Source organism: Diabrotica virgifera, chromosome 6, assembly GCF_917563875.1.
Source record: "Diabrotica virgifera virgifera chromosome 6, PGI_DIABVI_V3a".
NCBI classification, from domain to species: Eukaryota; Metazoa; Arthropoda; class Insecta; order Coleoptera; family Chrysomelidae; genus Diabrotica; species Diabrotica virgifera.
In genome coordinates, this window is record NC_065448.1 from 104,193,053 (window position 1) to 104,219,923 (window position 26,871).

The 26,871-nt window shown below is 32.6% G+C and overlaps 1 protein-coding gene across 2 annotated transcripts in view; it reads right to left on the reverse strand.

The window, feature by feature from the left end:
• The window catches only part of LOC114334214 (protein N-terminal asparagine amidohydrolase), a 268,207-nt gene that overhangs the window by 63,915 nt on the left and 177,421 nt on the right, over positions 1-26,871 (reverse strand). For both annotated transcript variants that reach the window (XM_050652704.1, XM_028284249.2), the window contains exon 3: positions 24,677-24,742. In XM_050652704.1, the coding sequence (XP_050508661.1) occupies positions 24,677-24,742 (66 nt within the window). The remainder of the gene's footprint in view (positions 1-24,676; positions 24,743-26,871) is intronic.

Here is a 26,871-nt window from a genome sequence, read left to right on the forward strand (position 1 = left end):
TTGACATCAGGAAAGATGTTCCCTGAAACGGAGGGTTCATTACTGGCCATTCAGGATCAGGTTATACCAACCAGAAATTACCTGAAATATATCATCAAAGACCCTCATGTTCAAAACGACAGATGCCGATATGGATGTCAAGCCCAGGAAACCATCCAACATCTTACAGGGGGCTGCCAGGCATTTGCTGCAACTGCGTACAAGGAACGGCATGACGCAGTGGGAAAAATTATTCATCAGGAGATAGCTATCAAGCTGGGACTTCTCCAAACCGACCATCTCCCATATTATCAATACGTCCCTGAGAGTATGCTTGAGGATGGCAACTACAAGCTATACTGGGACCGCACTGTGCTCACAGACCAAACAGTGGCGCATAATAGACCAGATCTCGTATTAGTCAATAAATTAACGAGGCAAACAACCCTCATTGATGTGGCGATTCCTAACAACAATAATCTACGTACTAAATTTACTGAAAAGATCGCTAAGTACAGAGATCTGGAAATTCAAATACGGAGACAATGGAGAATGCAAAGTACCCAGACGATACCGATTATTATGTCTACTACTGGAGTCATTCCGAAGACCCTCCTCGAAAGCATAAAAAAGCTGGGTCTTAATGAACATCTTTATAAGACCATGCAGAAAGCAGTACTACTCGCAACGGCCAGATGTGTACGAAAATTTTTGGGAGATACACCTGCATACCAAGTCACCTAGGGCTCGATAACACGGAAAGAGTCCCACCAGAGCTCAATCCTTTTGATACCGTAGGTATCTGGGATGAGTCAATTTTCCCCTTAGAGGGAGTGTGAGCCGTATGGCTAAATCTGGATAATAATAACTCAACAGAAAGGAGAGCCTCAACAGAAAGGATGCGCTAAGGGTTCCATGGGTTGCAAAGAACAGCTTATCATCGACTCAGTTATTTCTAACCAGGCATTCACTAAAAAAAGGAACCTTTTTACTGCTTTTATTGACTATAAAAAGGCCTTTGATTCAGTACCGCATGAATGGCTAATAGATATATTGAAAATATACAAAGTAGATGATAACATAGTGACCTTTTTAAGACATATAATGAAAGATTGGAAGACTAAAATTCACCTCCAAATACCTGGTGAAAACAAAATCGAAACCGAAAATATCGCAATCAACCGGGGCCTATTTCAAGGAGACTCGTTGAGTCCATTGTGGTTCTGTTTAGCTTTGAACCCCCTTTCTCAGCTATTAAACTCCACTGACTCAGGTTTTAGCATTAAAAGCAATAATACTGTGGTAGCGAAGCTCAATCATCTGTTGTATATGGATGATTTGAAATTGATGGCTTCCACTCGAGAACACCTGGAAGAGATGCTAAAAACTGTAGAAACATTTTCTAATGATATTAGTATGCAGTTCGGTCTAGACAAGTGCCGTGTTTTGAATATAGTCAGAGGAAAGGTACAGCCCGGTGGATTCGATATGCAAAATGGCCAGAACATCGAGGCCATGGGCGACAACGATATGTACAAATATCTTGGAGTAAAGCAGGCGCGGAAAATTGACCATAAGCAAATGAAAACTGAGATAACTACTGAGTTTATAAGAAGGGTAAAACAGCTGCTTCGTTCACAGCTTAACAGTAAAAATTTGTTTAAGGCACTAAACACCTACGCTTGTTCCGCGCTTAGCTATTCATTTGGTATTGTTAAGTGGACAAAAACGGATATAGAAAATCTTCAGCGAAAAGTACGAACACACCTCACAAAGGCACATAAACACCACCCTAAAAGTGCAGTAGAACGAACGACATTACCCCGGTATTTAGGAGGAAGAGGACTTATGGATATAGGTGAGCAATTAGATAAACAAATTGCTAATTTAAGAACTTATTTTCAGATGCAGGCTGAGACATCTACTCTACATCGCGCTATCTGCGCAGTAGATGACACAACACCGATCAAACTGAGGGAAGCAGAACTGCGCATAAACCACCTTACTAAGGACGAAAAAGTGCGCGCCTGGATGGGTAAACCTTTGCACGGGCGACATCCCAATGAGGTCAGCCAAGATTATGTCGACAATATAGCGTCGAACTACTGGTTGACATCAGGAAAGATGTTCCCTGAAACGGAGGGTTCATTACTGGCCATTCAGGATCAGGTTATACCAACCAGAAACTACCTGAAATATATCATCAAAGACCCTCAGGTTCAAAACGACAGATGCCGATATGGATGTCAAGCCCAAGAAACCATCCAACATCTTACAGGGGGCTGCCAGGCATTTGCTGCCACTGAATACAAGGAACGGCATGACGCAGTGGGAAAAATCCTTCATCAAGAGATAGCTATCAAGCTGGGACTTCTCCAAACGGACCATCTCCCGTATTATCAATACGTCCCTGAGAGTATGCTTGAGGATGGCAACTACAAGCTATACTGGGACCGCACTGTGCTCACAGACCAAACAGTGGCACATAATAGACCAGATCTCGTACTAGTTAATAAATTAACAAGACAAACAACACTAATTGATGTGGCGATACCTAACAACAATAATCTACGTAGTAAATTCACTGAAAAGATCGCCAAGTACAGAGATCTAGAAATTCAAATACGAAGGCAATGGAGAATGCAAAGTACCCAGACGATACCTATTGTTATATCTACTACTGGAGTCATTCCGAAGAACCTCCTCGAAAGCATAAAAAGGCTGGGTCTAAATGAACATCTTTACAAGACCATGCAGAAAGCTGTACTACTCGCAACGGCCAGATGTGTACGAAAATTTTTGGGAGACACACCTGCATACCAAGTCACCTAGGGCTCGATAACACGGAAAGAGTCCCACCAGAGCTCAATCCTTTTGATACCGTAGGTATCTGGGATGAGTCAAATTTCCCCTTAGAGGGAGTGTGAGCCGTATGGCTAAATCTGGATAATAATAATAATATGTAAGCACTACGAGGCTAGTAGGCCCATGCCTTGGTGTACTATTCTTTTCCACTCCCTTTTTTCAGTCACTTTTCTTTCCCATTTCCTTACGTTAAGTCTTCTCATATCTTCTCTAACTCCATTACTCCGGCGTGACCTCGGTCTTCCTCTTCGCCTTTTCCCTGCCACTGCACTAGATACCGTTCTGGGAAGTCTAGATGGAATCATTCTCTGCACATGGCCCAACCATCTAAGTCTTTGCGCCTTAATTACTTCTAATATATTAGGATCTTGATAGAGCTTAGTTAGTTCCTTATTTGTTCTTCTTATCCATTGTCCATTTAAGTTTTTTCCACCGAAGATTTTTCGCAGTATTTTCCTCTCCCAAACTAAGAACAACTCTTGATGTTTTTTTTTTGTTGTGACCCATGTTTCAGAAGCATACGTTACTATCGGCCTTATTGCGGTCTTGTAATTATCATCAAAGATATTAAAATAGAAATTTTCATTTCATTTCTTATTAAATATATTAATAAATATAAATATGGCTACTGGTTGTGATACTGAGGAGCTTAGTAAAAAGTTAATTACCAGTAAAATTTTAATAATAAATATTTTATCGACATTTTTCAAATATATTATTAAATTACAGAAATCTGATTTGCATAATGCTCCTACCAATTTAACACATTCCTGTATCTAGGCTCTGCTGGTAGGTGTGCCTCACGGAGTTCAAATATCCAATTAACGTTTTTTTCCTAAACAAAGTTAACTTACTTCCGCAAATGTTAGATATAACGTTGAATGGAACATATATCACGTATATAATAACCTATTAATATACCAAGTGTTTTTTCTTAGTGTCTTCGAACATCGCTTTGCTGCACGTTCTCCGTGGTATATTTTCAATTAATCAGGTTGATTATAGTATTACGTGAGGCTTTTTAAATTGCTTCAGCCAGCTCAGTTTTTTTAAATCGGCAAATATGTATATTATAGACCTTAGCACTAAGCACCTATAGCCGTACTTAATAAACGGTTTTAAAGTTTTATATTTAATCTTCTTTCATTTTAGTTGATATTATAATAATATTATGTATTTTTAATTTATATTACTTTAACCTTTCGTCAGATAAATAGTATATTGTACAAGAAGTGAGAAAAAAGACATATTTCTCACGAGCGCAGAAATTTGTTGGCACGAGCCGAGGCACGAGGCCAGTGCCGCAATTCAAGCGAAGGAGAAAATTGTAATTTTCTCATGTGTTGCACACTGTACTTTTTCTATGGATGCGGTTTTTTCAAGAGTTCAAACTTCAAAATTAAATAATTTAGGTGCTTTTAGGTATATTGTATGTATACATTAAAATAAAATATGTGTAAATGTAGGTATTATTTAATATTCTTAATACGTTATTTATTTAAAATTATAATTACCAGTTATTTTTTAACAGTTTTGAAAGGTAATTCCTGATAAGTTTTGCTTCAACACATTTTGTTTGACGACATTAATAATTGTGTTTGTGTTGTGCATGTTACCATGGAAACTGCAATCAGAAATGGAAAACCGTAGGAGAACCCGTGAGAAATAGCTATTTGTATAACAAGGGAGGAAAGTGCTACTTTTCCTCCCGAGAATGAAGTTTACTGCCCGACGCGTAGCGGTGGGCAGTAATTATTCAAGGGAGGAAAAGGCACTTTACTCCCATGTTATACATATGGTTTTTCCACCTTCCTCAAATAACAAGTAATTTTTTTATTTGTACTTTTTTTATGTAACTAACCAACAAAATTTATTAAAACCAAAACTAACAATATAACTGTCAACAGTCAAATAAAAGTCAAATTATTAATGTAAACATAGTTAAATCAAAATAAAAATTTACTGTTTTTTACCATTCTGCAAAATATGGGTGTTTTATAAATAAACGTTAAAATATATAGATACTTACGTAATAGAGAATAGATATTGTACAGGGCGTCAATAAGTTATAGCTCATGAATAAAATGCCATGACGTCACTTTTACTTTTCCTCCCTAGGGAGGAAAAGTACAACTTTGCTCCCTACAATCAGGTCCGGAAAAGTATACTTTCGGTAGAGGTAAGTGGCAAAAATTATTTCTCACTGCAATGGCCGACTTTTCTCACTGTGTGAGAAATTGTTCGTTTTGAATGTACGTAAGTAGTGAGAGAGGTTGTACATTGTATAGCATCCATAGAAAAAAATATTATATTCTATTGTAGGGATGAGTTATTACCGTTTTTTTAGAAATTGTGATTATTAGGAAAAATGTTTTATATTTTCAAGTTTTAGTAGGTAATGCTATTTTTGTCAAATTTACAGGGTGTAACAAAAAGATAAATTTACAGGGTCATAAATTAAATCACATATTCTGGGGCCAAAAATAGTTCGATGTGCAAATGTGCACATATAGTCCAGGAACTGAAGCTTTTCACTTCGTATTTTTTACAGAATGAATAGATTTGCTTGAAAATTTGAGAATAAGTAGTGGATAGTCCGAGGATCATAATCTATATATGATGCCGAAAAGCGCTTTTACCATGGGGATGGTTGCCACCCCATCTCGGGGGTGGAAATTTTTTGTTATATTTTTACTACAAAAGTTGATAAAAACCTTCATTCTAAGCAAAAAATGCTCGATACATTTTTTTGATAAAATTCATAGTTTTAGATTTATTCGTTATCAAACGTGTTAGTTTTATATCGAAAAAATCAATGTTTTTCGATATATATCATTTACGATTCACTAAATTTTTGCCGTAGAAAAAATTTGTTCAAAATATATTCTTGGGAATTAAATAACCTACAATTTCATATTTAAATATTTTTTCGTATCTCTGATGCTAATCTTTCTATTCTGAAGAAAATTGCATTTTTTACCAAACTACAAAAATTCGTTATTCGCTTTTAACGCCAGATTTTTAAAAACTAATCACTTAAAGCCAGTCAAACTTCTAGAATCTATTAACAATACATAAATAAAGAAGAATGAATAAGGCCAATGACTAAATACACCGCTATATAACTTACATTATTATGTTTTCAATTAGATTTCTCCTTTTTTTTTCAAAAAATATATTGATTTTTTAACCGTAACTTTTTTAATTTTTATCTTAGAAAGTTTATGTAAAAAAGAATTTTGTAGGTTTTTATAAGATGTTTTTATAAGATCTATAAGCCTATTAATATGAAATCTTTTCAAAATCTTCACTCGCAAAAAGAGGCGACTTTGAAAGGGTTGGTAAAGGTGGTTTTTGCATGTTATAACAAGGTTTAATAATTGTCAGTACCCAATTTTTGCCACAGAAAAATTTTTTCCAAACGGGTAGTCCAGAAAGCCACTGCGCATCCGCTAGGAAAAATGTTCTAATTCGGGTTTTTTTGCACAATCTTACTCAAAAAGGACCCCTTTTAACAAATTTGCATGTTGCCAGTACCAAAACTTGTTTTTTTTTGTTTTTTTCCTAAAATTATTTTTTTTTGCATGGAGAAAATTTTTTTTAGGTTTTTTGGATCATTCTAAACAGAAAAGGTCTTTAATTACTTTCCTCTAAAGTTGAGAGTTTTTGACATATAAGCGATTAAAAATTGAAAAATTGCGAAATAGGCCATTTTTAACCCTCAAAAACTATGTGAAAAACTGAAAATTTGAATGTTGCCAAGCTAGGTAGATATTCTTTAAACATCGGTTGATGAAATCCCGAAGAGCTTTTTGCAATACAGTATCAAAAACCCCTTTGTTTTCTAATTGCCAATCAAGCGTGCGCGACACTATTTTCCGCCGTTGCAGTTGCATGTGTATGCAGTATGGTGCAAATGAAAGGAATAAATTCGTTATTTCGTAAACCGGCGACTTTAAGGAAAAATCCCGAAACAAGTCGATTTTTATTTTTAAGTTATGATATTGTGACATATATGGTATACTAGTGACGTCATCCATCTGGGCGTGACGACGTAATCGATGATTTTTTAAATGAGAATACGGGTCGTGTGCTGGCTCATTGGAAAGGTTCTTCAATTCTCTATTCAGTAATATAAACATGTACATAATTGTTTACACAGGGTGTCCAAAATTTTTTTATTAAATTAAATCATTTGGCAAATTGACAAAAAATTAAATTATTGGACACCCTGTATAAATAATTATTTAAATGTTTATATTACTGAATACAGAATTGAAGAACCTTTCAAATAAGCTAGCACACGACCCCTCTTCTCATTTAAAAAAATCATCGATTACGTCATCACGCCCAGATGGATGAAGTCACTAGTATACCATATATGTCACAATATCATAACTTAAAAATAAAAATCGCCTGTTTCGGGATTTTTCCTTAAAGTCGCCTGTTTACGAAATAACGAATGTATTCCTTTCATTTGCACCATACTGCATACACATGCTAGGGTGGAAAATAGTGTCGCGCACGCTTGATTGGCAATTAAAAAACAATGGGGTTTTTGATATTGTATTGCAAAAACTCTTCGGGATTTCATCAATCAATGTTTAAAAAATATCTGCCTATCTTGGCAACATTCAAATTTTCAGTTTTTCACATAGTTTTTGAGGGTTAAAAATGGCCGATTTCGCAATTTTTCAATTTTTAATCGCTTATCTGTCAAAAAGTATCAACTTTAGAGCAAAGTCACTAAAGACCTTTTCTGTTTATAATTATCCAGAAAATCTAAAAAAATTTGTTCCATGGAAAAAAAATAATTTTAGGAAAAAAACAAAAAAAAAAAACGTTTAAAAAATTTTTGACCAAATTTTGGTCCTGGCAACATGCAAATTTGTTAAAAGGGGTCCTTTTTGAGTAAGATTGTGCAAAAAATCCGAATTAAATATTTTTCCTAGCTGATGCGCAGTGGCTATCTGGACTAGGGGTTCTTAGAAATTAAAGAAGCTACAATTTATTATTTAAATATTTTTTCGTATCTCTGATGCTAATCTTTCTATTCTGATGAGAATGCCATTTTTTCCAAACTACAAAAATTCGTTATTCGCTTTTGACTCCATTTTTTTTAACTAATCATTGTAAGCCAGTCAAACTTCTAGATCCTATTAATAATACATAAATAAAGAAGCCCAAATAAGGTCAATGAATAATTTTAATTAGGGTGGTGATTAGGGGGTTGCTTCCTCTCACTTTTTCGCTGAAAAAAATAGGGACTGACATTCTTTTCATTATAAGTCACTTAATTTTTGAGTCAGATACTTTTCTTTTATTTCTGGGGATAGATATTTGTAAATACTTTAAATTAGTTTAAAAAAGTTATCCTCGAAAAATGCATAGTTTTCCCGTCTTTTGACTTTGAAACTACAATATTTAGCATTTGTCGAAGAAGAGCTAACAATAAAGTACAGCTCGATTACTATTGGTCTTAAAGAAAAAAAAAGACTTTGTTTATTTTTTTCAAAAGGTAAATTTTTGTTATGTAAAGTTGTTTTGATAAAACGAAAACTTTTGGAGTAACTAGCAGAAAACTTATAAAAACATTGATTTTTTCGATATAAAACACTTCCGATAGCGAATAAATCGAAAGCTGTTAATTTTATCAAAGAAATGTATAGAACGGTTTTTGCTTAGAATCAATGTTTTTACCAACTTTTGCAGTTAAAATATAATAAAATTTCCACCCCCGAGATGGTAAAAACTCCTTTCGACACATTTTGATTTTGATCCTTGGACTATCCAGTACTGATTCTTTAAATTTTCAGTAAAAATTGCGAGGTTTTGTCCTATTTTAAGCTTCATTACTTGGACTAATAAAAGCAGTTACAGCCCTTTGAAGTTACCAAATAAAAATCGATTTGTTCCCAATATGTATATCGAAAACTATTAGAGATTTTATATTGAAAATACACATGTGGCTTATTTATGGCAGAAACATCTTAAAAAAATAAAAGTAAAATTTATGCAGCCCATAAAAATTTTATGGGGGTTTTGTTCCCTTATTATTGTGGTAAATTATTATTGTAGTCTCATTAATTAAACTCAACATTTTTGAAAGTTTTTTGCCTCTTAGGACTTTTTGGATAAGCCAGTTTTTTTCGAGATATTTTAAATACTTTAAATGCACCACATTTTGTACATGGTTAATATAAGTAACATTATAGAGACAGTGTAATAAAAATATGTGATGGATTTTACAAATGTTCAACATATCTCGATAAAAACCGGCTAATCGAAAAAGTACCACGAGGCAAAAAAGATTTAAAACATTGTATTTAACTGTTACCCACTGTAACTGTAAATGGTACCACAATAATAATTTAATTGGAGCATACACAAATATTTGCGGCAGAGGAGGTTAAGGGAACAAAACACCTAAAAAATTATTACGCGGTGAACAAATTTTACTGGTATTTTTTTAAGATGTTTCTGCCATAATAAAGACACATCGCTTATCCAGAAGAAAAGTGATCCAACTCAAAAAACAACTTTGTTCACGGGAGACAGACAAAAAACGAAGAATATGGATAATTTATTCTTTTTAATTGTGTAAGAGGCAAAACCAAAAAAAAACTATTTTTAAAATGTTGCTCACTTTTTTTTAATTAAAGAAAAATACATAGGACACTTCTCGAAACACAACGGTTTTTATGTTAAATGTCGAATATCAGAGCATAACTGAAAATTGTCATTCTTCCAGAATAAAAGTATTCATTTTATCGCCAAAAGAATAATGACACTACCGCCATCTTTGGAATCAAATTTAGTAGTAAAGATCTATGTGACATTTTCCTGATAAAAGTATAGGATATTTTTGAGTCAATTTAACAAGATAACATGATTTATCAATTTTTTGAGTTTTTTCTCTTCACTTTTCTTCCGGATGCGCGACATGTCCATTTTCGAGATAAAATCTCTAACAGTTTTCGATATACAGAGTGTCCCATAATTAATTGGACATTAGCTAATGGGTGATAAAAGACATCAAAATATTAATATTTAACCAAAATGGCTAAACAAAATATAGCTCCTTACTGAATTAGAGGGTGACCCTTCCCAAATTCTACGATACTGGCGAAATTGCCATTTTAGCACAATTTTTTGATTCTCCAATACTCTCTATGTAAATAACGTACCCCTTACTCGTAACGATAAAGTCATTAGTTTTCGAGATATTTGAAGTTAAACATGTAACGGCACAGTTATTTTAATGGTAGGGGAGCCCAAGCGGGGATTTTTGCAGTTACTCGAGCTCGTCAGATTATCATATGGGGAGAAACCTGGTACCCTGCAGATGTACCTCTACCAATTATTGGCTCTTAACACAGGGAAGTTCGTCAAGGGGAGCCCGAAAAAAAATATATCCCTAAAAATACTCGAAATTGTCAGATTAAGATAAGGTAAGTTAATTTAATTATGGAATTTCTATTATAACAAAAAACCCTATTCTATCTCGTCTCGTTTGTCTGTTAATGCACATATATTTGGTTTTCTCTTCATTGACCCTTAGACCAGATTTTTTGCCGCTATTCTTGTTCTCATGATCATTTTTCAGTGGGTCACAGTTTTTCGATTTCTCTCTAATTCGTTAAGTTAGATGAGACGGAAAAAGCGGTAGCTCCGTGATTAAACACAAAAATAATGCAGCATTACAATGGTTATATACATAAGATGTCTATTCCCAACCTACGTTTGATTCGTTGATATTTAGAATGCGCGTTTTTTCTAGCCAATCAAATACACGTATTACGAACACTTGACGAAAACTTCGTCCATTTTGGCCATTTTTTAGAAGTTTCAAAGAGTCAAGTGACGGTTATTATTCAGGTCAGTATTTTGTGTACCTGTCATTTTAAAATTTCGAATTCGACTTCCCTTGTCTTTCACAACGTTTTTGTGCATTATTTCTGTTTTGCTTTAGAATTTAGTTCGTTAAAAGTTGGTTTTGTATTTTGGTTTAGAATTTAGTTCGTTAGAATAAATATATTCTAATACTCCACGTCATTATGCAAGAAAAAGATCCATAGTAAGGAGACGTAACTCATGGCTGAAGAACCTTAGGAACTGGTTTGGATGTAATAACAATGAATTATTTAGAGCCGCGGTTTCAGAAATAAATATCTCTCTGATGATTGCCAACTTTTAAAGCGGAGGCAGCACCTAGAGAAGAAGATAAAAACACAGTTTATGGATAGTTTTGTGTCATTTTTTAATGTTTCCATATTTATAAATTTAATTAACAATATTGTTTACTTTTTAATTTTATTCCCCTTTATAAAAAATACCTACATGTTAACATATTGTGTAAAAATCAAATCTACTAAATTACTAATTAGTTTAATTCCACAAGCTTTTCACCTATGGCTAAGTACGATTCTTGCATCTGTCAGATTCGTCAATAATTACATGAAATAAGTCTCGACTCACCCAATACAGTATATGACGTCATAATTAATGACGCACTGAAAAATGATCATGAGAACAAGAATACCTCTAATTTATTGAAAATCGCTTTTACGTTGGTGACTGTGTTTTCCACAACGGCAATGTCACTCGCGCTTTCTAGTAATAATTTGAGTCCATTTACTATCAGAGGTTATGTTCTAATTTGTGCTGTTCTTACTACTTTCTTCAGGATTATGTATAGTAAAAAGTAGAGGTGACAGCGCATCTCCTTGTTTCCGGCCACTGCTTATTTCAAACGATTCTGAGAGTTTGTTACTTATCCGTACTCTGGATTTACAGCCATTTACACATGTCTTCACGAGTTGGATAAGTTTCAGTAATGTTTATTTGACAAAAAATAAACATTTATAGACACAGCCAGAACACAAAGATTACTAGAAACAGCAGAAATAAGAGTCCTGAGAAGAATAACAGGAAAGACGCTGAGAAATCGAAGGAGGAGTGAAGACATTAAAAAAAAGTTGTTGTCTTGTTGTGTATATATGTTGTTGTTTAAAAGCTAAATAGTTGAAAGTGTACAAAAGAATTGGCAGTAAATAGAAAAAAAGAATATAATAACCACATAGGCAGACGGAAGATGGAGTGACAACCTTCTGTGTTGGGATACATGGCATCTCTTAGTAATCTTCTTATTAAAACAAATCCTTTTAATAATTAAAAATGTCTTTAGCAAAACAAACTACGTTTGTTGATAGTAAATACGATCGACCTACATTAGCACATATCGGTGTAACAGTTTAAGTTTGACCAAGGTCGGTTTGAAATAACAATAGTATTCATTATTTTTATAACCTAGTCGACTCAGCGCTTTTAACCAAAACAATGTTACTTTCATTATATACCAAAACAATAAACAGGAGAAGACTAATTATTATTTTCTAATTCCATTGCGAAGAGTAAGTCATTAATATTTGAGATCCCAAAGGGAAAACATCACAGCTACTGAGAACTAACGTACCACCAGCTCTTTACCGTTAGTACTCTAACTTACAAAATAAATGCATCTACGGTGATACGAGTTATTTCATCAACCCTTATGGTAGGGGGTAACCAACCCTTAATTATCTAAGGTAGGAGCCACCATACTTCCATAGAGATATAAATCCCCCTATGAACAGGCAGACCTGCTTATAAAGAGGCAGAACTGGATGAAGAGGATAAACCATACTGTCTTATTTGAATATTAAGTTACAAATTTGTTTAAAGAAAATTAAGCTACACTGAGATGTTTCAAACGAGAAGTTATTTTAAAATTACTCGGTTAATCTTGCCTTTCTTCCATATGGTGCACCGTTGTTATGAAAAAAAAATATCTTAGCGCGCATTTTTCATTTCTTTAATCCATTATCAAAAAGTATCTAATACAATAAGTCTAAATTCGAAAGTAACACTAATAATATTTTAACTAGGGACAAAGCTACAAGAAATGTTCAAAATATCTATTCTTAGTGTATTTCTTATTGTCTCACAGCCGGCTTTAATTTCATTCCTGAGGTCGTCAACTTTTTGAGAACAGTGAAATAAACTAAGGACTGCAAAAAATCGCAAATGCAAAAATCTAGATTATCTAAATCGAGCAGCTACTGAGGTGTACCTCCTATACCTATCCAACCATTTGGATATGCTGTAGTGATTATGTAGGTACATTAATAATAAAGTGGGCTGGAGTAGCATCACACATAAACCATAATTGTTTCCTCAGCTCTAGAGGAATTTCTTCAAAATGAATATGTAACTATTACTGTAGGAAACCAAGGTAACATTAGATGCGTATTAATCACCCCAAATTATACATTTAGTGAAAACTGATTGTGGAAATAAGCTTCAAATATAATGTGGATTTTCATCGGCCCATACGTTACTGTTTTGAAAATTTCTTATAAAATGTCGCCCAAAAGTAGCTTCCTTAGTTAGTAAACGAAACGCCATAAAAAAAATTAGGAACTCGAGCGATTTGATCAAAAATCCACCGGTAAATAAATATTCGTGTCGCGAGCGTCGCTAGATAGTAGAGCTGACGCACGTTGGATACAACACAGAAACAGCTGATGGCTTCCAAAAATGTTAAATACAGTGAAGTTGATTACATTCAATAAATTGGAAATTTTTGGAGTATTTGTTTTATGCGATTCCGCAATTAAGGGGATAAGCGCAAAATTTCAGCTCCAATGCTTTTTATCTGTATTCATTTTTTTCAGATCCTGAGAAAACTAATAAGTATTTTTGAAAAATTTAAACGCAGAATGAAATATTGCATTATTACCGAGAGCCAAAAGTCCCTGAAAACTTCTATAATGCTTATTTTAATAAGTCACAGAGGTGAAAAAAAGAATAGAAAATGATTATCCGATGAGGACTGGAACAACTGAGGAAACTGGCGCTTATAGGCATCGGACAACGTCGCAGGATGTTATAAACCGACAATATATATTTTATATTGTTCATACAATACGCTGATGATTTTCTCCTGTATTCACAGGCCAAAACTTATGATAACTCGGTTCAAACCTTAGGACGAATTCAATGTTGTGTTAATTTATGGTTCAATCAAAACGGATTCGAAATAGCTCAAAATAAATCTACTGTCTGTATTTTCACTCGACATAATATCCCAAAAATAGAGAATTTAAAACTTAATGGCTACGACTATGCATTTGCTTCTTCCATTAAGTATTTGGGAATGATTTTGGATCGTAAATTGACTTGGAAATTACATATTGACTTTATGATAAATCGATGTAATAAGGGTCTAAATTTTCTTAAATCAGTTTCAAGGATCTGGTGGGGAGCTGATGTTGAAACTTCCTTGCTTTTCTATCGATCATATATTAGATCTATAATTGATTATGATAGTATTCTATATGGCTTAGCTTCTAAACATATTTTAAACAAAGTAGACGTTGTACAAAACTTAGGACTCCGTATCTGTTTGGGAGCTATGAAATCAACCCCAAATAAAGCTTTACATGTAGAAGCTTTAGAAATTCCACTCAATTATAGAAGGAAATATCTCAGCCAGAAATTTTTAATGAAAATTCGTTACCTAAATATCGGTCTTTACCAAAATATTAACAAGCTGAATGTAGCGGATTTAACTAATAAATACTGGAAGCTAAAGAACTCTCCTCCCCTTTGCGAGGCTTTTCGAGATCTGTTAAATTTTGACTGTGATTATAACATGATTGATAGTTTTGGACTCGAAGATTTTCATTCTTTTTTACATACAGTTAAATTAGTAAAACCAAGTTACCATGAAAACAGTAATATTAGCTCTAACATCTTAAGAACATTCTTAGATAATTGGCCAGATTCTATAAATATATATACAGATGCATCTAAGACGTTAGTTGGCACTGTATGTGCCTTTTTCATACCTGCTACTAAAACAGAAAAAATATTTAAGTTAGGCCATGATTTTTCTATCTTCAGTGCTGAAGCCATAGCAATTTATGAGGCCCTGCAATATTTTAAAGAATCAGAAGATATATCTGCAACAATTATTTCCGATTCACTCTCTGTTCTTCTTGCTATTCAAACTATAGATTTTCCCAATAACAATTCAAATATTTATATCCTACTAATTAAGAAAATCCTTTTTGAAATTCATAAAAATAAAAGAAGAGTGAACTTTTTATGGGTTAAGGCTCATATAGGACTAACGCATAATGAATATGTTGATAGGTTGGCTAAAAAAGCCATTGAATATGGTACTTCACATAATCGTAAGTTTTGCATATCTGACTTAGTTAACACTATTAAGCATCGAGTTAAAAATCAGTGGAGTCAATCATGGCGAGATCTTTGTAAACAATCCAAATCTCAGTATTCACTGATTCAACCTTCTGTTCCAAATATATATTGGTTTAAAAATTACGTAGTACCTCGAAGATATATAACAACATTAATTAGAATGAAGTTTGGACATGCATGTTTCCCTCTACATCTAGCAAGAATTAAAGTTTTTGATTCAAATCTTTGTACAGAATGTCAGAAGGTTGGTGACTTAAATCATACTTTCTTTGAGTGCGCAAAATATATTCCATGCACATATAATTTAATCCAAGATTTAATAAAATGTAATGTTTTTCCACCTTTCAATGTATCCTATCTATTGTCTCTGAACAGCAAGAATATATATGATTGTTTAATGAAATTTATCTGTGAAACTAAAATTAATCTCTAAACTTGTTAATCCTGATAATTTGGTATATTATGTACATATGAAAAAAGAAGAAGAAGAAGAAGAAGATACATAATGGAAAATGTGGTGAGCAACTTGGACAGTCCATAGCGGCCAGCTTTTGAACTGAGTAGAGAGCTGTAGAAGAGTTTGCTATGGAACTCTAAGGACCTCATTGCCTTCCTTATGTATGAACAGAAAACAAAAAAAAAAGTTGTGACTGGCTAAATGACACCCAAGTCAATGCCATAAAAAAAACAAAAAAAAAAAAAAATCTAATAACTCGATGCTACCATATACACTCATGACCTATATCTACTTCCTGATAACTAATTAGAGGTAGAAAATAAAAAATCAAGTACTTAAATAAAATACATGTAACTGCAACAATTATAATGGCTATAATACGGCAACTACTTTATCAGGCGCAAAACTAGCTAATCTTTTGAAGAAAAAGTCAAAGCTGTCATCATATTCTTAAGAAGAATGGCAAATTTAGAAATTCATGATAATCGTTTTCTGTCTGCAAACTGGCAATAAAGAATAATTTATAAATTTTTTATTCTCTTAATAATATTATAATAAATAATGAAATATGGCATACACCCCTTAATTATTAAATAGGGATCAAAATTAACTTTCATCAGTAATTTATTAATATATCAAACGTAGTTTCATGAAAACTGCGGAATCTTGTCGACAAGCCAATATCACCGTGTAAAAATATCGATATTTTAAAGATAAGGTTTTAAGGCTTAATATGCGGTTACACCTTCAATAATTACAGGCCTCGGTAAGAAAATTAGTAGTTGCAAATCTTTACCCAGCACGTATGTATCTCCATGAAAAAATACTCGATTGGACATTCCATTTTGTTATTATTATATTGGTATGTGAAATAAAATTGCTATTAAATTTTATTGTAATTCCTTTACATTGCGCCAGGTATGGTCTATCATTAAAGGATTTTGTAACACCTGTTATTCGGACTACGTCTGTAATTTCTCCGTAGATTCTTGTACGTGCAGCAAAAATCTTTAATAAGTACTCACTGGATACATTTTTTTTATTTTTGATATAGTACAATTTCTTTCTTTTTGTACTTACTTCGTAATTAACATCTACACAACCGCGTAGCGAATATCACCAACGCATTACATCATCAAGACTTTGTTTAGTTCTTTATTACTACAGGTTACAATATTTTCCACAATAATCATAATAATCATTGTAAGTTGTTCATATAATATTATAGTCTGCCGCCTGCGTTGGGCTCTTCCGATTCATTTGTCGAGTAGCCCGATCAAAGAACAATCTGACCCCAAAAAAAAATAAAGAGAGAATGAAAATTTGGAAATAGTTAGTTCAAATTGTCTATTACTTATATAAGAAAAAGTTTACAATTCTACATCCCTCCATTTTTCAAAAATAGAGGGGCTACCCCCTTCTCGGGGGTGAAAAATATGCATTCAAAATAAGTCCGGAATTGAATAAAATGACTAATTCTAAACAACTTTTGTTCTATAGAATTTTTTCATTAAGTCAATACTTTTCGAGTTATTTGCGAGTGAATATGTTCATTTTTAACAAGAAAAACATGTTTTATGGCGGTTTTTCGCAAATATCTCAAAAAGTAAGTATTTTATAGAAAAAAATATTCTTAGCAAAATTATAGCTTATAAAAATTGAAAAAAATGGTGCATGCATAAACTCTGTAAACCCAGTAGAAGCAGAATTGTAGCTAATGAAAAGTAGGTTCTTCTTCGTCAAATTCCAAATCGAATATTTCAATGTGACATAACCAAAAAACAAAGCACTTTTTGAGAAAAATGCATTACAGCTATGTTAAAGTGTTTAAAAGACGGTTTATTTTTGTTTTTCAAAAAAAGTTCTAACATTAAAAGTAAGTGAGTTACGCTCAAAATATTGTTGGTCCCTCTTATATTTTGGTAAAAAGAATCACGAAAATCGCCCTTAATTGGCACCCTAAATAAATGTATCCTTTTCATCGGTTTAAAGTGCTTATTTTTGAAAAGGCTGTAGTTAAAATGACTTGAACGAGTAACTAATCACGAGTTTAGGCAAATTTTGAACAGCCATAACATAACCAATTTTTGTCTAAGAAAAAACAAAAAATCCAAAATATTCAGAAAATCAAAACGTACATTTTATTACTTTTTGAAATTTTTGGTATTACTAACAATTTTTAAGTTAACTTGAAAAAAATTGAAATTTTTTTTCAAAATAAAAAAAATGTTTTATTCTAAAACCAATTTTTTTCAAAAATGAGCACTTTGAACCAACGAAACTTATAGATCACATAAATAATACGTAAGTGAATTAACTTGTAAAGCGGCAACGATTAATTTTATTTGGGAAGCTAATTAGGGGACGATTTTCGCGATTTTTTTATCAAAAAATAAAAGGAACCAACAATATTTTGAGCGTCACTCACTTACTTTTAATGTTAGAAGTTTTTTTAAACAACAAGAATACCCTTTTTTTTTAAACACTTTAAAAAAGTTGTAATGAGTTTTCCTCGAAAAGTGCTCCGTTTTTTGGTTATTTCACGTTGAAATATTCGATACAACTCTGCTTCTACTGAGTCTGGAGTCTTCATGTATACACCATTTTTTTCATGTTTTTATAAGCTATATTTTTGCTAAAAATAATTTTTTTCCCTAAAATACTTACTTTTGAGTTATCTGCGAAAAACCGTCCAAAAACATGTTTTATTTTTGTTAAAAATCAACATATTCACTCGCAAATAACTCAAAAGTATTGACTTAGTGAAAAAAATCTATAGAACAAATTTGCTTAGAATTATACATTTTATCCAATTCCGGACTTATTTTGAACATATGTTTTTTCACCCCCGAGAAAATATTTTTCACCCCGTATTTCCCAAGTTTTGTAAAATGGAGGGGATTTAGAATTGTAAACTTTTTCTTGTAATAGACAATTTCAACCAACTATTCCCAAATTTTCATCCTTGCTTTATTTTTTTGGAGGTTTTCGAAAAGTTTTGCGTTCATTGATCGGGCTAGAGGGGATCAGTCTCCATTAACATTTTGGTTTTACAATAATAAATTGGTTGTGTAACTTGACATCTACAATTTTTGGCATTAGTTTCTGTTTTTTCTTAGATTACCCATCCTCTAACTTCCATTTTCTTAAGGTTCTCGACTATCCGTCGATACAGTTCTCCGTTTGGTAATTCTCTTGATAACTGCTTTAAGATTTCTCCTTTCGATATATCCAATTCCTCTGAGTTTCTTTGCCTTGATAAATCTGACGATGTCTTCTCCTTTCAAAAGTTTTCTTATTTTGTAGTTCATCAGTTTTTCAAATTCATTATTACCAAAGTTTAGTGGTCCTGCTATCCTACGAGTTATTTTGCTCTCTAGTATCTCCAATCTTTCTTCATCTTTCTGTGTTATGACTTCAGCACCATATCGCTCATCCGGAAGAAACGTGACGCAACTCATAAAATGCCTAATTCCAGTTAACTTGTTAAATTGACTCCAAATATCCTATAAATATGGTAGGGGAGCCCAAGTGGGGATTTTTGCAGTAACTCGAGCGCGTCAGATTATCATATGGGGAGAACCCTGGTACCCTGTAGATATACCTCTACCATATATTGGCTCTAAACTCAGGGGAGTTCGTTAAGGGAAGGCCGAAAAAAAAATCTATCCTTAGAAAAACTCGAAATCGTCATATTAAGATAAGGCAAGTTAAGTACATGTAAAACAGTGTATATTTCAAAAATCTGATGATTTGGGCGGGGCGTAAGGAAATGGGCGGGTCACAAAATTTCACAAGAAAAAAGCGAATATTTTGCGAAATGAACGATAGATCTAAAAACTAAAAAATACTTGCTCAATATTTGTCAAAAATCTATCGAATGATACCAAACACGACTGCCCACGGAGAGGGGTAAATTTAAAATTTTAAATAAGAATCCTGTGATATTTCGGAAAATGAATATCAGATCGAAAAACTGAAAAATACACTTATTTAATACGTTTTAAAAATCTATCGAATGGCTCCAAACACGACCCCCCCACGGATGTGGGGTGGAGGGTTAATTTAAAATTTTAAATAGGAGCCTCATTTTTATTGCAGATTCGGATTCCTTACATAAAAATAATTAACTTTTATTTGAAACATTTTTTCGAATTTTGGATAGATGGCGCTATAATAAAAAAACGATTGTTGGAAATGGAAAATTTAATTAAAAATTGAAAGTCCCCACCAAAATGGAAAACTTTAATTAACTTTTTTTGGTTTTAGAACTTGCTCTTCACAACCCAATAGGTCCCCAAAGGGCTCTAGTGACTGCACATTTAGCATACTTTCCTCCCCTACTTTATCCGGAAAAATGTCACATATAGCCACCAGACAGCTACACGGACTATTGTGGAATAATAAAATAACAAAATAAAATAAAAGAAGAATTTACAAACCAATAATAGAAAGTATTGGGCTGTAGGGCGCCGAACTCTGGGAAATAAAGCAAAGAAATAAATCAAAAATTAAGGCCATGGAAATGAACTATTGGAGACGATGATGCCGGCCCACTAGACTTGATAGGGTAAGAAACAAAGATAGGAGAGAAATGGAAATTGATCTAGATATAATAGACACAATCGAAGCCAAAAAAAATTAACTGGTATGGGCACCTTCAGAGAATGCCTAAAAATAAATGTCCAAAAAAAATAGAAAAATGTTCCACCCACTAGAAGAAAACGAAGTAGACCAAGACGATCCTGGAGAGACGATGTCGAAGATGAATTGACCGCCAGAAATCTAAAAACTGAAGATTGCTTCGACAGAAAACGCTGGAAAATAAGATGCGAGAAGCAGCGCCAACTGTAGAAGACTCGCTAATTATATATTATATAAATGTCACATATTATTATGTTTACTTTTAACTTCGAAAGATGGCGGTAGTGTCATTATTTCTTTGTCTGTAAAATGAATAGATACTTTTATTCCGGAACACTTTTCAGTTATGCTCTGACATTCGACATAAACTTATCGTTATTTATCATAAAACCGTTGTATTGCGAGAAATGTTTTAGGTATTTTTCATTAGTTTTAAAAAAAGTGAAAAATATTTAAAAGAAAAGTGACTCAAAATATAACTCAAAATTTTGATCTAAGTATTTGATTTTTTAAATCAGATCTTAGTTTTTTTTGGTTTTGCCTCTTACATAAATAGAAACATTCATTTATTTATATTCTTCGTTTTTAATATATTAATTTTAGCAGTTACCACTTAAAACTTACAGTTAAATTATTATCTAAAAAATGTATTTTTGTCTAACTTAAAAAAAGTTGTTTTTTGAGTTGGGACACTTGTCTTCCGGATGAGCGATATGTGATTACTAGTCTAATTGCTGCTCTGTAAATTTTCAGTTTAGTATTCTGAGCAAGATCCTTATCTTTGAGGAAGTTGTAGTTCCGGTAGGTTTTGTTTCCCGCCTGTATTCTTTCATTGATTATATACTTATATCATTAGTTCCATTAACTGATACCCCGAGATATTTAAAGTGTTCTACCATTTGAAACTCATATTCACCAATACTTAAACTTGTCACATTAACTGAATTTTTTCTTGAGCATATTAGGTATTTGGTCATGTTTTGTTTTATTGCTAAACATTTTTTGGATGCTTTCTTGTACAACTGCTTTCTTTCTTGCACAACGCAAAATCTTCTTTTAAACTGTTTAGTACCTACTAATCTGTACTAATCTGCACTAATCAATGCTATATCCTATTCCACGAACATACGACTGTTGTGGATTTTCTCGACCACGAATATTTTACTGTGCAAATTATGAAGAACAAAAGTAAACTTGTTGTTTATTGGAACAATAATTATTAGAGCCATTTACTTTCGCACTTCTTATGTTTCACACTAAAATATTCGTTGTCGCGATAATCCAACACAGTCGTATATTCGTGGAATAGCCCATATATCATCAGAATACGCCACAAATGGCCAAGTCGATGTTATAATAATAAAATTGTCATATTGAGTCCTTTTTGTTCTTACGTTAAAACTATCTTGGGCTATCAGTATTGCGTCGTCTGCGTAACAGAGTATTCTTACTTCTTTAGGAATAGGGATAAATGTGGGGTTTAAACAATATTGAAGAATATATCCACTATAACAGATACTGTTAAATGCTTTGGCTAGGATGAAGTTTTCTGTGTTTATCCCTTTTAGGAAATAATCAAATTATTCTGTAATTCTTTTGATTTGCCATTCTTTAATCCTATTCTTTTAGAGGCTTTTCTACTTCTCAAATCATTATCCTCGGTACTGTGTCTGTATAACCAAAAGATCTGAAATGTAGGTTGACCATATTTCGTGTATCTAGTTTGCATAAAGAAGGGTCTTGTCTTGATCGACTATTTTTGAACATGTTGTGAACTTGCCGTTTCCTGTAATCTTTTGTACTATTTTCTGTACATTTGCTCTGTTTCTTGCTTCTTTTTCTTCATCATCCAAGTTTTTTGGTTTGTTTTAATATATGTTCCTTTAGTCTCTTTAGTTTTTTGTTTTTGTGTGTTTCTAAATTTTTATCGTTTCTCCCTTAAATACAATAAAAATTAGAGAGAAAAAAATTGGTATTTTTTAGTACTTTGACAACTACGATCGTGAACCTAATAATTGTCTGAACTTGTAGAACCCTAAACAGGTCGTCTAAGATAAAAACAAACAAAATATTATTTTTCTTTTTTCCTTTTACCTTTTGAAAATAGATTCATATTTTCAAACAATAATTCATCATTTGTCACAAAATAGTTCATTTTATGTATGTATAAACTTAACAGTTTGTATGTACACTGAAACTATCGGTTTCTCTTTCAACAGTAGAGTGCTGTAAAGAATTCGTAAATAAAGAAAATTTCGAAATACCGTCAATCCTATAAATCGTATTCGGTTTATCTAACTTAATAAAAGCAGCATCTCAAATCTTCTTTTATTTTTATTAGTAGTAAAATATTTTACATATATTAGCCTCAATCCCATATCCTTCAAGTTCAATAATCCACAAATCCAAATAACAACTTTCCGTTATTCTCCAATTCCCACAGTTTTAATGACAGCAAAGGAATAATGAAAGAAAATGTATTCCTAATATCATAAAATAAAGATAAATAAACGAAATCTACAATTATAAACAGCATTGATTTTGTTTTTTATGGTCAATTTCAATACCCATCCGCCTTTCTCGAAGAAGCATTTTTTATTCATATATGCGTGGTATATTATAAAATTTTTATTTATTTAAATCTCATTAGCGTTCAGGTCTAGACTAAATTAATGGTTGTGATTTTTAGAGTTTTTCAGGAAATAATACTTTGAAAAATTTATATTGTAGTTTATCACTAAAATATTTAGGAAGATTTTTAGAAAAACTAGATGGATCTTCAACAGCAATTAAAAATAGGATTACAAACTAATAGTTACTTATTAGTGCAGTCACTGAAGGTGGATAGCTATTACCTTCGACATCGTTGAACCTACATCGATTTGTATGATTATTTCATTCATAGGAGATTCTGACCAATAGAAAGCTACAGAAATCTAAATTAAATCGATAATTTTGGATAATTGCCCGTCGTCAAGTATATTACGTCAGATGCCCTTTAATGACAATTAATGTTTTAAAAATTATAAAAGTGATGACTTTCAACCGTGAAATATTTATAACAACTGTGTGTTTAATTGTACTAATTTGTACTTACATAAATAAATTACAATAAAATTTTGGTTTTGAACAGTTTTATCCATGAAATAATCGCAACAAATTGCACTCGATCTCTAAAATTAATATAGAATTTTTGCCCTCGTGACACATTGAAATAATTTCACTCGCCTTCGGCTCGTGAAATTAAAACTGTCAAAGTGAGACTCGGGCAAAATTCCATAATTTTGGAGCTCTTGTGCAATTACTACTGAAAATTCGTTAGTAGTTAGAGAATGACTCAAGAATTAAAAGTGACATGGTGCCGACTTGCTCTTTTACCCTGGAGGTGGATACCAACCCTTCTCGGGGCTGACAATTACATTATTAATTTAACACCCCATAAATCGATATAGGGACAAATTCTAAGCAAAATTTTTTATATCAAGTTATTAAAATAAATCAATATTTTTTGAGTTATTAAAGATCTTTCTTTCTTTCTTTCTTTCTTTCTTCCCTTCCTTGTACCCTATCAGGATTTGGGATCGCTATTTTAATTTACATTCAGCCATCTCTTCCATTCTTTTCTGTTTTCCGCCATTATTTTTAATTCCTCGAGTGATTTTCCTTTGACTTTTCCCGCCTCTACTATTTACTGTATCCATTTTTTTCTTGGTCTGCCTCTTTTTCTTTTTGCAATGTTCCTTGCTTCGTGGACCCTTCTCGTAATTCTGTTGGGTTGTATCCTCATCAAATGCCCATACCAATTCATTTGTCTCTTTTTTAGTTTATTCATTATTGGTTCTTGGTTGGCCATTCTCCTAATAGGGTCTCGTTGCTTAATCTATCCCATTTTGTTTTTCCAACTATCCTTCTTAAATGTCTCATCTCCATTGCATTTATTCTGCTCTTATGTTTTATCAGAATGATTTTTTCTACGCCATATTACAGTGTATTACAAATGGAATAGATCAGTTTTTGTCCCATTCGAAAATCCCTATTCGTTTAAGAGATATAGCCTGGCTACATTAGTCTGGGACACCCTGTATAGTGTATTTTATCCTTAGAGCAAGTGTGAGTCGTATGGCTAAATCTGGAAAATATAATACTTAAATTTGAGGTAAGTCTGGCCCCCCTATTATGAATTTCTAGATCCGCGCCTGCATCACACTATAGTATTTTACAAATATAATACAAATATTATACAAATATAATACATATAATACAAATTTGCATTTATCCATAATTAATGCCCCTAAAATGTATACCTACCCCTAAATACACACGTCAACTTCAATTTATATTAATTCGGTAGCGCAATGGTATTTTAACCATCAAGATTAGTTAGTAGTCTACATATATAATTATTTTTATTGTCACTTGCCAAAAGCCTGCTCATTCATATTAATAATACTCATAAACACTTACCAGAATGTCGAACGACTACGATAAGGCAGGTGGTAACATCATCTGCTCCAAGAATGTTTACGTTCTCTAAAAATAGGAGAAGAAATTAATTTTGTAATTCCCGTGCTAATTTACTCTTTGTTCAAGACAATTAAATAATTAAAAGAAGTTTATTCTTGTTAACACGAATATTACAAAATATTCTGGACATTGGATAAGAGCATTCAGCCTAATATTTCCTGTTAATGATATAGACATATACAATATACATAGAATGTTCAATAATAATTTAAAACATCTACGTAATTATTATACGTATTTTTAGATTTTCTGTTATGTTTAAAGTTTAAGAGGTCTGCTATGTTCATTTTTAACCAATTCCACGTAACAAGACTTTTTTGTTGAAGAGTTAGCATTATTAGGAAGACTGACAAATTTAAAATTATTTACTGTATTTGACAGTTTCTTTGAAGCATTGTAAAGTTTACTCACTAGATTATTGACTAAACTTTACTCATTAATACATTTCCGGACTTAGTGCAAAATTCATGAGGATTTATTCAAAACATGATCATTATTCACTATTTTTAAATAGTTAATAACAACCATTACTTTACCCGTGAGTAATAGTTCATTACTCAGGGGCTGAAGTTAGGTTCAACTAGTTCATGCCACTTTTAATAATATATTAGTCTCAATGTAGAGTATTTAAACTGAAAATAGAATGATTTAAACTTGTTTATTTAATACAATAATTATTATTGTAATGTATATCAATAATAGGTCTGGATCCCGCGTATGAAAAAAAAGTTGATTAATAGCAAGCTGAAAATTTGTTAATAGCTTAAGGGTGTCTAGTCGAATAAACTTTGATATATGGGAACATTGAAACAGGGGCAGTTTTAATTGTGGAACAGGTTAAAAATTTGGAACGGTCACAGCACGAAAACGGCACATTTATCTTGTCCGACAGAATAGACTTAAACTCTCCGAACAGAGATTAAACTCTCATGAAAAAATCAGACTGCTATTTATTACCTGTCATAATTCCTGTCATTTGACATATTCTACATGTTCCACTCATTAAAACGCCTATTTTGTGAAAAATAGCAGTCTGATTTTTGCATGAGAGTTTAATCTCTGTTCGAAGAGTTTAAGTCTGTTCTGTCGGACAAAATAAATGTGCCGTTTTCGTGCTGTGACCGTTCCAAATTTTTAACCTGTTCCACAATTAAAACTTCCCCTGTTCCAGTGTTCACACATATCAAAGTTTATTCGACTAGACACCCTTAAGCTATTAACAAATTTTCAGCTTGCTATTAATCAACTTTTTTTTCATACGCGGGATCCAGACCTATAAATAATTTCGAAAAAATTTTAAAGGATTTTAGCTGTAACAATGAGTCAGTATATTGTTAAGTTTATATCTTGTCTACTAAAAATTTTGACGTTTATCATTTTTAGTGATAGTGACATTGTTACAGTGTTAATATGAATTTATAACTAATACTTATTGTGCTTATTTTATAAAGTTATATTGTATTAAATACATTATATATTTAATCCGGTTCTCTTCCACCGTGAGGTGTCGAGAAATCTGTTTTTACTTCCTAATCATCTCTCTCCAAAGTTTTCTGTTCGATGTCTTTCTCTTGGCTTCCTCCCATGTGAGGTTTATGCTTTGTAGTGATTTTTCCACAGCATCGTTACATTGTTGACACGGTCTTCTTCTTCTCCTTGTACCAATTCCCTTTGCTTCCCAAACTACCTGACTAAATGACCAAATCATCTTAGTTGTTATCTTTCTATTACTGTGTTGGCACTCTCAACATCTACGTTGTTTCTTATCGTTTCATTTTTTACCTTGTCCATTAGCGTAACGCCTTCTACGCCTCGTAAATACTTCATTTCGGAAGATTGTATCTTGCTCTTATCCCACGTTCTTTCTCAGTCTCATCTCCAGTATTCGTTGATAAACCTTAGCCGGGACACTTAACCTGGAAATACCTCGATAATTTGAACATTCCTTTTTATTTCCCTTCTTAAATAAAGAAGACATTGCTGCTGTTGCCCAATCTTCTGAGGTGCGTTTCTGTTTCCAAATTGCTATCGGTAATTGGTGTAAGTAGTGTAATGTAGATTCCTTCATATATTTCAAACATTCTGCCTTGATATTATCTACTCCTGCCGCTTTACCATTTTTAATTTTTGCGATG